Below are 15,737 nucleotides of genomic sequence, written 5' to 3'. Positions count from 1 at the left end.
GATGACATATGATCTTGAATGTCTTTTCATCTGTTGCTTTACCATCTGCTTCTCTGGTGAGGTATCTGTTAAGCTCTTTAATCCATTTTTAATCAGGGTGTTTATTCTCTTATTGTTGAATTTTTAGAGTTGTTTATTTTGAATAACAGTTCTTTATCAGTTGTGTTTTTTGCAAATATTTTCTCCCAGTGTGTAGTTTGTCTTCTCATCCTCTTAACATTGTGTTTCCCAGATCAGAAGTTTTGTTTTGTTTTGTTTTGCTTTTTTTAGTGACATCCAACTTACCATTCTTTCTTGTACAGATTGTGCCTTTGGTGTTATATCTGAAACATCATTGCCATACCCAAGGTCATCTAGAATTTTCTCCTATGTTATCTTCTGAGTGTTTTAAGGTTTTGCAATTTACATTTAGGTCTGATCCATTTTGAATTAATTTTTGTGAAGGATGTGTCTGGATTTTTTTTTTAACTTGGGGATATCCAGTTGTTCCAACATCATTTGTTGAAAAGACTATCTTTTCTTCATTGTATTGCCTTTCCTGCTTTGTTAAAGGTCAGTCGACTGTATGTGGGTCTGTTTGTAGGCTCTCTGTTCTGTTCCATTGGTCTGTTTCTTTCATTGCTGCCACACTGTTTTGAAGTTGGGTAGAGTCAGTTGTTCAACTTTGTTCTTCTTTTTCAATATTGAGTTACCTATTCTGTGTCTTTTGCCTCTCCCTGTAAACTTTAGAGTCAGTTTGCAGTATCCACAAAGTAACTTGCTGGAATTTTGTTTGGGATTGCATTGAATCTATAGTGCAAGTCAGGAAGAACTGACACCTTGGTAATATTGAGTCTTATCTTATATTTCTCCATTTATTTAGTTAGTTCTTTTATTAGAATTGTATAGTTTTCCTCATACAGATCTTGCACTTTATTTTTAATGAAAGTACCGGGGATTGTACTCAGGACCTCATGCATGCTAATCATATGCTCTACCACTGAGCTATTCCCCTCCCTGAATCTGGTACGTATTTTGTTAGATTTATAGCTAGGCATTTCATTTTTTTGGTGTTAATGTAATGGTAATATGCTTTTAATTTCAAATTTTGCTTATTCATTGCTGTTGTATGGGAAAGTGACTGACTTCTGTATATTAATCTTGTATCTTGCAAACTTTCTAAAATTGCTGCTTAGTTCCAGTGTTTTGGTTTTTTCTTTCTTTTTTTTTTTCCCAATGTTTTTGATTTTCTACATAGACAATCATGTCATCTACCAACAAAGACAGTTTTCCTTCTTCCTTTCCAATCAGTGTGCCTTCTATTTCCCTTTCTCATCTCATTGTATTAGCTAGGTGTCCTTTTTCAGTTCCTTCTCTTATTTTCTATATCATTCACCTTTCCTGTTTGTTCACTTTTCAGTCTGAATAACATTCTCCTTTTTAAATCAGACAAATGAGACTTGAGAATGCTATGTTTCATGAAACAGCACATATAATTAATTGCATGTAAAGAAATTGAGTACTTAAATATTTATAGACTTTCAGGTAAAGTTAATTTTCATCCAGCCTTTTGAGAGTTTGAACAGGATGAAAAGATGAAGAGAGGAGACAGGTTGTAGACAAAATCTGGCATATGGTAAGAAAATATTTATAGAGAGCTAGAGTAATTACGTGAGCTTTATTGGAGTGAAAGATCATTATGCAAAGAGGAGGAATTAGTAAAAGTTTGGATCATTAGAGGAGAACAAGACTTAAGTGCTGTATTTGTAGCACCTCAAGTTGTGTGGAAATTTACACTAAAAAATCATTTTCATGTAACCTTCCGAGATAGATGAGAGGTATTCTTATTTTATGGATGGAAAAAATTAATACTTAGGTTAAGAAGTGGACCAGTTCCATATAACAGAATGTTATCCAGTTAGGACTAAAACTCGTTATCTTGTATTTCCAAGGTCCTTGTTCTTCACTGATACTCTTGCATTCCTGTTGCCCAACCATAGTACTCTGTACTTGTAACTCTTATAGTTTATTATCTTTTCATGTGTATTATCTGATTTGATTCTCAAAAACCTTGTGAGGTATATATAGTTCAGGTATTATTATGATCTCATTTTACAGATAAGGAAAATGAAGATAAGAGAAGGTAAAGTTAAGGATGTAAAGCAAGAATATGAAGGTGAATATATGTATGTGTGTGTGTGTATATATATATAGTGTGTGTATTATATATAGTGTATATATATATGTGTGTGTATATATATATATGATTGGGACATTGTGCTGTACATCAGAAATTGACACATTGTAACTGACTACTTCAATTTAAAAAGTAAAATAATTTTTTAAAAGGATGCTTTCTTAATTCTATCACTTATTTTCTATATCTACTTGCCTTTCCTGTTCATTTTTCTCTTTTCAGTCTAAATATTAACTTTTTCCATTAAACTGAGGCTGAAAGAAGTTACGTAGGTTTAAAAGGTCAGCACTTTTAACACAAGGTAGGTAGAAAGAACAGATTCAGACTGAAACTTATTTCTTCTGGTTGCTGTTTTCTTACCAATAATTCTGTTCTGGAACAGAGTACCTACCGGAATACCACAAGTTTTTTGACACTTGTTCATACCTTGATTAAGAATTATTCTGGTAGATGTGTGCAGGATTATTTGGAGAGATCGGAGGTGGAGGTTGGTGGTATCAGCTGTGATGTGGCCATGTTAACATAATTTGTTAATGGACTTAAAATTCATATGAAACAAGTGTGAAATGATGACATTCCTGATGAAGGTGAAGGTTTTTATATTGAGATATTCCCACTTTTAAAATGCACAGGATGAAGTGTTTTACTCTCAATCCTACCAACATTTATATAATTTAATAGTGTTCAGAATGTTTTGATTTACTTGATAATACTTTAAAAATAGGAACCAAATCTACCTTTTTTTATTATCCCCATAACTTGTGTTTAAGGTGTGAGTGAGACGGGAAGAAAACAATTCATATTGTGTAGATGTTTTATGTTCCTTTTATCTGTTCTAAATAGCTGCTGTGAGCCATTCTGAAGTGTTCACACATTAACTTCTTGGGGCTACTGTAACAAATTACTGCAAACTCCATTGCTTAAAACAACAGAACTTTATTCTCCCAGTCATGGAGGCCAGAAGTATAATGGGGCTGAAATTAAGGTGTTGGCAGGGCTGTGCTCCCTCTCTAGGGGACAATGTGTTCCTTGCCTCTTCCAACTTCTAGTGGCTGCCGGTGTTAACTGTTTGTGGCTGCACCATACCAATCTCTGCCTCTCACCTCTCTTCTCCTGTCTGTTTCAAATCCCTTTCCGCCTTCTTATAAGGTACATGTGATTGCACTCAAGGCCCACTTAGATATTCCAAATAATCTCCCTGTCTCAAATCCTTAATCGTATTTGTAGAGTCTTCTTTTTTATTTTTTTTCACCGTGTAAAGTACCATTTAAAGGTTCCAGGGATTAGGATGTTGGTGTCTTTTGGGGGAGAAGTCATTTAGCCGACCACAGTCCTTATTGCCTCTTACCTTTCTTCTGTTTTTCTTTCTCATCTGTCTTCTCTCCTATTTTTATTCTTTTTCATCTTCCAGAAGCACTAAGTGTCAAGCAGACTGAGTGGGTATGATCTAAACTTATCAAGAACTGAGTTGATATGATCTAGGTCAGTAAGCGAGCCTTATTGCCCTCCCTATAGAACACCAGATTGTGTTCTCACTCATCTTTTGTTATCATTGAATTAGTTGACAGTAATGGTATCTTTGTTAAATTCAGCACCTTTTATCAAAATAATGAATCCTTGGATAAAGTATGTGAGTTAACATGAAATTTCTTTGTGCGTAAAGCATCTGTTGATTAGATTGGCAGGCTTTGATATCATTATTGAGAAAATAGCCAAACAGCTACTAGCATTGTTTCAAGAATAATTTTCCTATAAGGGAGTTTTTTTCTCCCCTTCACATTTGTATTTTGTTTCAGTGATAGCTCAGACTTGAATTTAATGAAAGGAAATAGAAATATTGGCCGAGTTTTCTTGGCAAAAGTTCAGTGTCAAGAGACTTTTATGGTTTGGGACATATTACATAACCTTTGGGCCTTTGTTTCCTGATATCTATAACAAAGAAGTTTTTTTTTAATTGAAAAATAGTTAATTTACAATGTTGTGTCAATTTCTGGTGTATAGCATAGTGTTTCAGTCATACATATACATACATATATTCGTTTTCATATTCTTTTCCATTATAGGTTACTACAAGATATTGAATATAGTTCCCTGTGCCATACAGAAGAAACTTACTGTTAATAAAAGAGTTGAATGATTGTTAATATCCCTTGTAACTCTTAAAGCTTCTGTCTAGTATAAAGTATTTAAAACCCATCAAACAAGCAAATAAAGAAGTCTCATTTAGTTTATGCTATTTGAAAAAGGAATCATTGGTAAGATTATTTTGAAATAACCGTTCATGCTTTTTGTTTTTTTGTAGATGGACCACACATCCCCGACCTACATGCTTGCTAACTTAAGCCACTTACATTCTGAGCAACTTCTGCAGGGCTTAAATCTTCTTCGTCAACATCACGAACTCTGTGACATCATTCTTCGAGTAGGTGATGTTAAAATCCATGCTCACAAAGTGGTACTTGCCAGCATCAGCCCATATTTCAAAGCCATGTTCACTGGAAACCTTTCCGAAAAAGAGAACAGTGAGGTTGAGTTTCAGTGCATTGATGAAACTGCTCTCCAGGCCATCGTGGAATATGCCTATACTGGGAGTGTTTTTATTTCGCAGGACACAGTTGAATCTCTCCTTCCAGCAGCAAACCTACTCCAGATAAAACTTGTCCTGAAAGAATGTTGTGCATTTCTTGAAAGCCAGCTTGATCCTGGTAATTGTATTGGAATTTCTCGTTTTGCAGAGACGTATGGCTGTCATGACCTTTATTTGGCAGCCACTAAATACATATGCCAGAATTTTGAAGCTGTGTGCCAGACTGAAGAGTTTTTTGAGCTTACACACGCTGATTTGGATGAAATTGTTTCCAATGACTGTTTGAATGTAGCTACTGAAGAGACTGTTTTTTATGCACTTGAGTCTTGGATCAAGTATGATGTCCAAGAACGCCAGAAGTACTTAGCACAGCTACTTAACAGTGTGCGACTACCATTGCTGAGTGTTAAGTTCCTTACTAGATTGTATGAAGCAAATCATCTTATTCGTGATGATCGCACTTGTAAACATCTTTTGAATGAAGCTCTAAAGTACCACTTTATGCCTGAACACAGACTCTCTCATCAGACAGTCTTGATGACACGGCCTCGCTGTGCTCCCAAAGTACTTTGTGCAGTAGGAGGAAAATCTGGACTGTTTGCCTGTTTGGATAGGTAAATAGAAGGCTTTTAAAGGATTAATACTAATAGATTTTATACTTTCTAAATTTGCTAATTTTTTATATTTTGAAAAGTTTGATTCTTCTGTTTACATTCTTTATTTGTTTCTTTTTATTTTTTCTCTTCTTCCCAAAACAGTTACCTGATTATTTTAGTCACAGTGTCATCCATTTTCTACAACACTCTCAATTATTAACACCCTTCCTCCCTCCCAGTGCACAAATCTTACCTATCCTGGTTACTCATGAACTTTTCTGCCATTTTTTGCCTTTTTTTTTTTCCTTTGTGAAATCATTTACATCTTTATTTGAGGCAGACCAGGTCAGAGGGAATTTATTATTGCTAGCTATATCAGAAGATGCCAAAGAGGAGAACCAGGAATCTGTGATGAGGGCAGACTGGGACAAGATTGTGTTTGAATGAATGCAATTCATCAGAATAACCTAACCAAGGAAGTAAAGTTGAATACTGATACAAATCATGGACTTCCCCTGCAATTTATTTTCTTCAGCATAAATACTGTGTAATAACAGTAGTAAGAAGTACTCTTTTCTAGTAACTTAGGGTTTGGAGTTAATCAGACTTTTTCTGTAAAGAGCCAGGTAGTAAATATTTTGAACGTTGTGGCCATGTGCTCTCTGTTGTAACTACTCAACTCTATGTTGCAGTGAGAGCAGCCATAGACAATATGTGAACTAATGACATGGCTGGGTTGCAGAAAAGCTGTATTTACAAAAGTAGCTGGTGGGCAGCATCTGGCCGGTAGCCATAGTTGACTTAGAGCATTCTACAGGTAGTTTTTATACATTGAAAATATAGCTGGATGTTACCTTTGCTTTTCCCTTAAATGGGATTGCTTTATGAAAACTTTTGTCTTTAATATATTTCTTTAATATTGTGGATTTCTTTCTGGACATTTCCAAACATTTGGTAGACTGTGTTTCCCCCCTCCAATAGGAGGAAACTGTTGATATTTTATCGACTGATATATTCTGTATCTTTTAAAAAGTCTCAGTGTATATTTTAATTGTGTTCAAAAACTAGCATTGTTGAGATTGGGCTACAGGCAGAACATTAGTTATGGTAACTACATAAATTGATTGTTTACTCTTACTCTTAAAGGTATTATTGGCATGAAGGTAATCATATTAGTCAAATATGACAAAAAGTCCAAATATGAATTTACACTATAAATATTGAGCAGTTGCCTCTTGGTTTCTCAGGTATTAAAATTAACAAATTATTTTTTTCTTTTTTTTAATTGAAGTATTGTCGATTTACAGTATTGTGTTAATTTCTGGTGTACAGCATAGTAATTCATTTATACATACATACATTTCTTTTCATATTTTTCATTATAGGCTATTATAAGGTATTGAATATAGTTCCCTGTGCTATACAGTAGGACCTTGTTGTTTATCTATTTTATATATAGTAGTTAGTATCTGCAAATCCTTAACTCCCAATTTATCCCCCCACCCCCTTTCCCTCCCTTGGTAACCATAGGTTTGTTTTCTGTGTCTGTGAGTCTGTTTTGTAAATAAGTTCATTTGTGTCTTTTTTTTTTTTTTTTTAGATTCCACATATAAGTGATATCTTATGATACTTTTCTTTCTCTTTCTGGCTTACTTCACTGAGTATGATGATCTCCAGGTCCATCCATGTTGCTGCAAATGGCATTATTTTATTCTTTTTTATGGCTGAGTAGTATTCCAGTGTGTGTGTGTGTGTGTAATCAAAACTTTTTTATCCAGTCATCTTATTGATGGACATTTAGGTTGCTTTGATATCTTGGCTATTACAATCATAAATTATTGAAGAGTCATAAAAACTCTTCATATCTTTAAGCTTATTAATCTTTCATCTTAGAATCTATCCTAAGAAAAAAAATTTTAATGTTATTTGCACAAAGCAATTTATTCTAATATTATTTATAACTATGGAAAAATTAGTGAATCAACCTGAATATTCTGTTTATTTCTACAAAAAATATTAAACAGCTGTGCATCAGACACATTATGCTAGATAATTGATCTTCAACATGTTCATAATTTAGTAAATTAGACAAATCTATAAATACATAATTATAACACAGTGTTACTGCAGTGATAAAGATAATTCTGTGGAAGTTTTAAGGAGAGAAATTTATCCCATTTGGGGGATTTAGGGAAGGTATTGTGGAGAAGTTAAGGTCCAAGCTGAATATTGAAGGCTAAGTAAAGAGCCAGGCAAAAACGATGGGAATGTCACAGGAAGTGCATGAAGACACAGTGGCATGATAGTGTATAGGTGTGCAGGAAACAAAGCTGTTTGGTAATTAACAGTACAAAGTTCTAACCAGCAGGTGGCAGGCAGTGGTTATTATGGGCCAGGTATTGTGTGCCATGATGAAGAGAGTATTTGTATTATGAGGGTTGAAAAACTATTTAAGGAGGACAGTGGAATTTTCAAGTTTGTATGTTAGGTCATTCTTGGTTGCATTATGGAGAAAGATCAAGGATATAACAGTTAGTATCAGAGTGACTAAGAAAGAGGTTATAAAAGTACAGGCAAGAGATTATAAGGTCCTGAATTAGGGTAGAAGTAGTAAAGGTAACGAATGGGGCATTAATTTAAGAAATGTTTTAAGAGAGTAGATTGACAAGATTTGGTTGAAAGAATTATGGGGATATGGTGAGAGGGAAGAGTCAAAGAGGAGTGAGATTTCTTGGTTAGATATTGGATGAGTGGTTATACTGAGAGAGAATATGGCAGGAGGAATCATTTTAAAGGGGGAAATAATGTGTTTAGTTTTGGACATACTGGATTTGAAGTCTTTATAAAATATCCAAATGAAGGATGTCCTACTACTAGCTGGATATGATTGTGAAGCCTAAAGAAGAGATCAGGGCTGGAAATTTGAAAGTTATCATCATATAGTATAATTTAGAGGTATAGATTAAAACCATGACATCCTCTGGACTTCTGGATCAGTTTGCTTATCCCTCCTTTCTGTCCAGTGAGAACATATAGAAGGGAAAAGGGATTGATTTATAAATGAACTTTTGGGGAATATTAATATTTGAGATGAAGGCAGTAGGAACAATCTTAAGGTAGGAGATTCAAGAAAGAATAGTGTCATGAAAGCCAAGGAATTTAAATATGTCAAGAAAGGAGTGTGATTAACAATGTAAAATGCAGTGGAGAGGTCCTGATAGGTAAGGATAGAAAGAAAGGTGGCTGCTAGACTTGGCAGTAATGGAGATCATCAGTGACTTTTGGTGGAGTAATTTCAGCAGAGTTACAGTAATGCTATAGACAGATTACAGTGGGTTGAGAAGTGTGTAAAAAAGTAAGGAAGACTGTGAAGACTGTTCTTTTAAGAAACTTGTCTGAGATGAGAAGGAGAGAGAGATAAGGCAGAAACTGAGAGTCAAGGGAAGTTTTTATTTTGTTTTTAGGGAGACTTAAGTATGTTTCTTACCAGATACCAGTAAAGAGGGTAAAGATATAGGATAGAGGAATGGTCTTGATGGAGCAAGGTTTTAGAGGAAATAGAGGATGGTATCAAAAGCAAGGGTAGAAGGTTTTGAATAGGAACAAGAGGGACTCTTCATGCCCCAAGACCAGAATATGAGGCTAGGTTTGCTAGAGGAAGAAAGAGTAGGAGCAGAAGTTTAAGATAGATCCTACCCAATAGCCTCAGTTTTTTCCTTTAACTAGAAGAGTTCTGCTGGCGAGGGAAGTGGGGATTGAGTAGGTGGAAACTGAAGGAAACTTGGGAAGCTCTGAGAGTAGTATTGTTTCTATTTACACATACAGAACCATAAGGATGGCAGTATACTGAAAGCAATGTTGAATAACTGTGCAAATACATGAAATGTGAAATGGACTTTTAGCCGTACCATTCATGGCACCATCTCAATGCCGTAAACTACAAATCTAATTTCAAGATAGAATCTCATTACAGCTGATTATCCATTTGCTCTTAAAGAACACAAGGACTAATGACTTTATACATACCTTCTTCTCTGTTTACTTAAATCATTTTCGGAAATCCATGACTTCTAGAAAGTCCATCATCATAACTGAACTCTTAACTATAATTGAGAGGTTTCTTTTCTCACACCTACCAATTCTCCAGCACTAACTGGGTGCCCAGTAATTCAGTTCAGTTTTGTCACTATGTAGAGTTAGCTCAGACCCACAGATTAAGGGCTCAGTTCCACAAGGACTATCCCCACTTCTGATGCTAGCCACAAATGGGGTGCCCAGGCTACCCACATTTCTGTCTGGGGGACTACAAATTCAGGGGTTCCCACAACACCCCCTCAGGTTTGATAATATGCTAGAATAACTGACAGAGCTCAGGAAAGTGCTTTGCTTACTGTTACCCATTTATTACAAAGGAACAACCAAATGGAAGAGATGCATTAGGCAAGGTGTGAGGGGCCCTCTCTATATCTCAGTATGTTCACCAGCCTGGAAACTCTCCAAACCCCATTTTTTAGGGATCTTTAGGGAGACTTCATTACGTAGACATAATTGATTAAATTATTGGTCGATGGTAATTGAGCTCAACCTCCAGCCCACTGATCACATGGTTGATGCTTCTGGCTACCAGCCCCCATCCTGAAGCTATCCCAGGGCCCACCAATAGTCACTCTATTAGCATAAACTTAGGTGTGGTTGAGCATAAGGAGCTCACTGTGAATGATGAAAGACATTCCTATCAGGAAATTCCAATGAGTTTAAGAGCTCTGTGCTAGAACCCTGGTACAAAAACCAAGTATATTTCTTACTATGCCATTATTGTATGACCCTATATATCATATAATTTAACCTAATTGCCCAGCCTTTTTAAAAAACTATTTTTTTCCCCTGCCTCAGGTTTATTTGTACAAACAGCACAGATAGACATGAGCCCCATGCAGACAGCAGCCCAGGGGTCACACTAGTCCTTATATCCTCACATCAATAGATGAAAGCCTTTACTCTGGAGCCTTTGTGGGGGCCTGGGCGCCTTTGGGAGCCTGAGCCTGAGCCTGAGCTGGAGCTGCAGCTGCAGCCTTGGTCTGAGCCTTGGCCTTGGCCTTTGGCCGACAGAGCCTGAGACCCTTGGCGACGCGGGGACGAGCACATTTCCCGAGCTTGGGGTGAGCAAGTCGACTGAGCTCGTGGCTGCTGCCCTTTGGAATCTTGGGCTTGACCTCCTTGGGATTTCCGAGAACCTTGACAGCCTCGGCAGGTGCACTCGTGGCCTTGGCGTTGTTGGCCTGCATCTTCAGGCCCTTCTTGTGCTTCTTGGCAAAGCGCATGTTCCTCAGGAACTTGGGGTCCGCCCCCTTAAGAGATACAGATCGCTGTGATCGGGGTTTTTTGATGCTGTTTCTGTGCCATTCTCGGGACTGGTTGTGTGTGGTGTGGTTCTTTGACTTGGCCATGCCTGCACCGGAACCGGGAGATCCTGAATCGCCTTGAACCGAAAGAGAAAGAGCAAAAAACTAATATTTTTTAAACTGAAGTATAATCAGTTACAGTGTATCAGTTTCTGGTGTACAGCATAATGTCCCAGTCATCCATACATTCGTTTTCATATTCTTTTTCATTAAAGGATATTACAAGATACTGAATATAGTTCCCTGTGCTGTACAGAAGCAATTTATTTTTAACTATTTTTATATATAGTAGTTAATATTTGCAAATTTTTTTTGACTCCCCAAATCTATCTGCCACATCCTCTAGAACTCACATTCTACCATAAGAAAAATTCCCTGAGGGGAAGGTAATAAGCTCAGTAGTAGAGCTCTTAGCATGCACGAGGTCCCGAGTTCAATTCCTGGTACCTCTGTCAAAAAAAGAAAAAAAAATTCCCTTTATCCTCAACTTTTTGTTCTAATGAAATAGGGCTGATGCTTAAGGATCCTGTTTTTGCTAAAGCGCTCTCAAAACTGTTTTTTTTTTTTTCCCATACCTATGTATCACAGGTGCTGAGGGTTGGGTAAGTGCTCTCCTTACTCCTCATAGCCACTTCAAAATTTTTTCATCTCCCCTCCCTCAGAAATCTTACTTCAAGTGTTTGCTGTCAGGCTACATCACTTGATACTCCTCCTTGTTGCCATGATCTGCTGTCCCTTGAGTAACTTTATTTAAGATACTTTCTTTCTTATCGTTCTACATAAACAGTCACTCTTACTAGTTTCGGCATCCAAGTAGTATTATCCACAATTATCCAACACCTTCGCCTCTCTGCTTGATCTCACTTGTAACACTCTTTTCTGCCTTACTTTAAGCACCTATTCTCATGATCGTACCCTCAATCTTGTCCTTACCGATGACTCATATAACTTTCAAAATCTGGTCCCAGACATTCCATTCCCTGACCACCACCTCCTTTCGTACGGGCTTCTTTATTTCAGTGCGCCCACTCAATCATTCTTTATTCCTTTGAATACTTTTAATCCTTTGGCCCTATAATTATTCAGTAAAACTTACTAACTACCAACCACCACGTGTCCTCATCTTCACTCCACACTCAGCATCAGTTCCAGAAACATCACTGTCATCATTCCTTTGAATACACCCATGGCCCCCTTGCCCTTCTTTGCTTCAGTCACACTCATATAAGTCAGTTCAGTTCTCTGTCTCTGCCATTGCTACCCCTAAGCAGTGGAATGTGGTAGAGAACACATGTACCCATCTTAACTGGTCTCACTTGGGCCCTCAGTACTCCCAGCACCCCCTAACCTTTCCTTAATCAATTTGCTCTTTCACTTCCTTGGAGGACTGTTTCACACCTTCGATTCTCTCCATAAAAACATCCAAAGCCCCTTACCCTCACCTTCCAACTCTTAGCTGATGACCTTGTCTCTTCATTTGCTGAAAAGATAGAAGCAATCAGAAAACAACTACTTCATCTTCCCATCACCAAATCTACCCAGTTATTTCTAAGACCAACCCCTCCACTTCTCCACTCACTCACTAGCTTCCATTCTTTTGACTCTGCACAAGGACTGTACTCCTGCAGTTATCTTGTCTCTCCTGTATCATCACCTTCTGCCACTCTACTGCATCATTGTCATCAGCATGCAGACATGTCCTGGTTTAAACTTTCACATTAAATGAGTAGTACCTGAACTGCATGGTCTTCCTTTGCTCATCTTTATAGCTGCCTCCTTTATCTATTTTACTTTTTAGAGTAAAATCATTGGAAAAGTTATCTGTACCCCCTGTTTTCACTTCCTCATCTCTCATTCTTCTCTTGAACCACTACAGTCAAGACTTGTCCCTACCACCTCACTGAAACTGCTGTCATTAAAGTCAAATATTTCCCTCATGTATTGTTCTCATTGGAACGAATTTATGTTTATAAAACAAGCAGTACCTAGGCTTTCAGTAACTATTGAGTGAATGAATGTATGTTGATCATACTGGATCAAGAGTGTAAATTTTTATGCTATTGCATTATTAAGTTTGGGGACATTGGCTACTTTTTCCCAACTTTTGTTGATAATAAAATTTGTATACATGCAAGGAACCATATGTAATATGCATGCAGGGTATAAGGAATAGATACTCAAGTACCTATCAACCAGTTTAAGAAGTAGACTATTAACAATACCTTTAAAGTTCCCTTGTGCCCGTCCTTGATGCCATCTCCTTCCTTCCCCCAGAAGAAACCATTATTCTGAATTTTTAATGTATTATTCCCTTACTTTTTGTTGAAAATTTGCCACATATTATATGGCCCAATATATAGTTAGGTTTTATACATTTTTATATAAATGCAGTAATACCATATGTTTTCTTCAAAGATATATTTTCTCCTTGAGCAGTAAGTTTATGAAATTCATCTGTGAGATTGCATGAGAAAGTAGTTCATTTAGTTTCATTGGTGTATGGCATTATAGTATATGGGCATAATACAGTATTTTCTCTCTACGATGAATATGTTAACTATAAAAATTAATGGAAATGTTTCACGTTTACAGAAAGGTGCACAAATCCCAAGTGTATACAGCTCAATGAATTATCACAAAGTAAACATTACAAACAATTTCAAGAAAAGAACATGAGCAACACCCAGAAACTACTCTTGAGGTCCCTCCCTGTCCCCCTGATAGGTAACCACTGTCCTCATGTCTAATCTAGAGATCAGAGAGGTTTTTGAACTTGATAGAAATGAGACTATACAGAATATATTCTTTTGAACTTGATTTTTTTCCCCCTCAACATTGCATGTGTAAGGTTCGTCCCTGTTGCATGTAGTTGTAGTTTGTTCATTTCCATTTCTGTGTAGTTTTTTCTTATATGATATGCACAGTTTATCCATCTTATGATTGATGAAAAATTCAGATTGTTTCCAGTTTTTGACTATTAACAAATTATGCTACTGTGAACATTGTTATACATATACATATGTGTGCATTTCTCTTGACTGCATGTCTAGGAATAGAATTGCCCAGTCATAGGGTGGATATACCATATCTTATTTATCTGTTCCCCTTTTGATAGATAATAGGTCATGCTGCTATGAATATTTCTGTATTTGTGTTCTTTTGCAAAACTGACTGCAATGGAGTAGATACACAGGAATTAAACTGCTGAATCAGAGCACATGTGTATCTTCAGTTTTACCAGATACTGTTTATGAACCATTTTGATTTTTTAAATTTGATTTCTTCTGCTTATTCTATAGTGTGGAGATGTACTTTCCTCAGAATGACTCTTGGATTGGTTTGGCACCCCTAAACATTCCTCGCTATGAATTTGGAATATGTGTTTTAGACCAAAAAGTGTATGTTATAGGTGGCATTGAAACTAATGTGCGTCCTGGCCTCACTATCAGAAAACATGAAAATTCAGTAGAATGCTGGAATCCTGATACAAATACCTGGACTTCTCTTGAGAGAATGAATGAGAGCCGAAGTACCCTTGGAGTAGTAGTACTTGCAGGAGAACTTTATGCTTTAGGTGGTTATGATGGACAGTCTTATTTACAATCTGTAGAGAAGTATATTCCCAAGATAAGAAAATGGGAACCTGTGGCACCAATGACTACAACAAGAAGTTGTTTTGCCGCAGCCGTGTTGGATGGAATGATATATGCCATCGGTGGGTATGGTCCTGCCCACATGAACAGGTATTTAACTTAATCAAGTTGTAGATGCTTGTAGAGTTTTAAAAGTATCGTTAACAATGATTTCTGGGTTTTTTTTTTTTTTAACAACTTGTGTATGTGAATGAACTTCCCTTTTTAATTTTTGAAGTAACTTTGATAGGCATTTGGGAAACTTAATCTGCTCCACAAATGTAATTGTTTCCGTGGGAATTTAATACAAACCTAAGAATGAGATCTCACCTATTAAATTTTACATTCATTTATTCAGTATAAATGGACTAGATTTTAAAATTCAGAAACCTGGAAGTATGATGGAATTGGACAACTTTAGATTTTGGATGGAGTGTGTGTGTATGTGTGTATGAATATGTATGTGTGTCGTGCTTGCTTCAGCAGCGCATATACTGAAAATGTATGTGTGTGAATGATCTGTTTTATTACATTGCTTAATAGAATTAAAAAGTAAAAATGTAATTTCTGTATGCTTACATAATATTACGATGCATCATAAACTTTAAGCCTTATGTAAATCTTCCTTCCTGGATCCTTATTCTATAATCATATGTGTATCATTATGTATCTGAGCTGTGCTGGAGTTTAAATCTGAGATTTCTGTATTTATAGTATTCTCTGAATAAAGGAGAAATATATATAAGAAAAAATAAAAGCATAGAATGACGGCTTATATGGAAAATTAATCATAATTCTGAACCTTTGTTGAAAGTTGATGTTCTAAAGAGTTTATCTCTAATTGTATCTTCCCTCTAATAATGGTATGTATTTTATTGGTTGTGAGCATTTTAATGAAAGAGTTTATAATGGTTTGTTAACAGACTGAGACAGTAAGGAACAGCATTTCATCTATAAAGTTTTATTTCTGTGCAGGCTAAATTACTCCCCATTTTTATTACTCTCTTAGTTAAAGGAAAAGTATTTGGGGGCCCTGACATGCATTTCTATTCTTTGAGAAACTGCTAGCAGAAATTTATAAGATAAAAGGTGAAGTAATTTAATTTTGAGGTAATACTCTTGACGTTTAAGTTCTTGCTACCCTTCTTGTCCAGTGATTTTGTGCTAGTTATTTATCCTGGTATCCTTTCAAAAATCTTTATAGTTTAGTCTTCTAGTCCAGTTTACAGTCTAGTCCCTATTCTGAACTCCAGAATTATGTTACTGACTTTCACATGCTTTAGGCTTTCTTGAGAAGTTAGTAACAGAACAGCTCAACAAACTTGCCTTTGTTACCCCTTCAGG

At 36.3% G+C, this 15,737-nt stretch overlaps 1 protein-coding gene and 1 pseudogene across 4 annotated transcripts in view; one reads left to right on the top strand and one right to left on the bottom strand.

The window, feature by feature from the left end:
• KLHL28 (kelch like family member 28) overlaps nt 1-15,737 on the top strand; it is a 34,961-nt gene that overhangs the window by 12,493 nt on the left and 6,731 nt on the right. For 3 of the 4 annotated variants that reach the window (XM_006199817.4, XM_015235600.3, XM_072962977.1), the window contains exons 2-3: nt 4,479-5,377; nt 14,061-14,504. In XM_006199817.4, the coding sequence (XP_006199879.1) occupies nt 4,479-5,377; nt 14,061-14,504 (1,343 nt within the window). Of the gene's footprint in view, nt 1-2,114; nt 2,156-4,478; nt 5,378-14,060; nt 14,505-15,737 lie in introns of those variants that run through there. The other variant, XM_072962976.1, reaches the window with a different exon arrangement.
• Nucleotides 10,220-11,187, bottom strand: LOC102545774 (large ribosomal subunit protein eL29 pseudogene; annotated as a pseudogene).

Source organism: Vicugna pacos, chromosome 6 (genome assembly GCF_048564905.1).
Source record: "Vicugna pacos chromosome 6, VicPac4, whole genome shotgun sequence".
Lineage (NCBI taxonomy): Eukaryota > Metazoa > Chordata > Mammalia > Artiodactyla > Camelidae > Vicugna > Vicugna pacos.
Note: the sequence above shows the minus strand (reverse complement) of the source record. Positions and strands in the feature narration are given on the sequence as shown.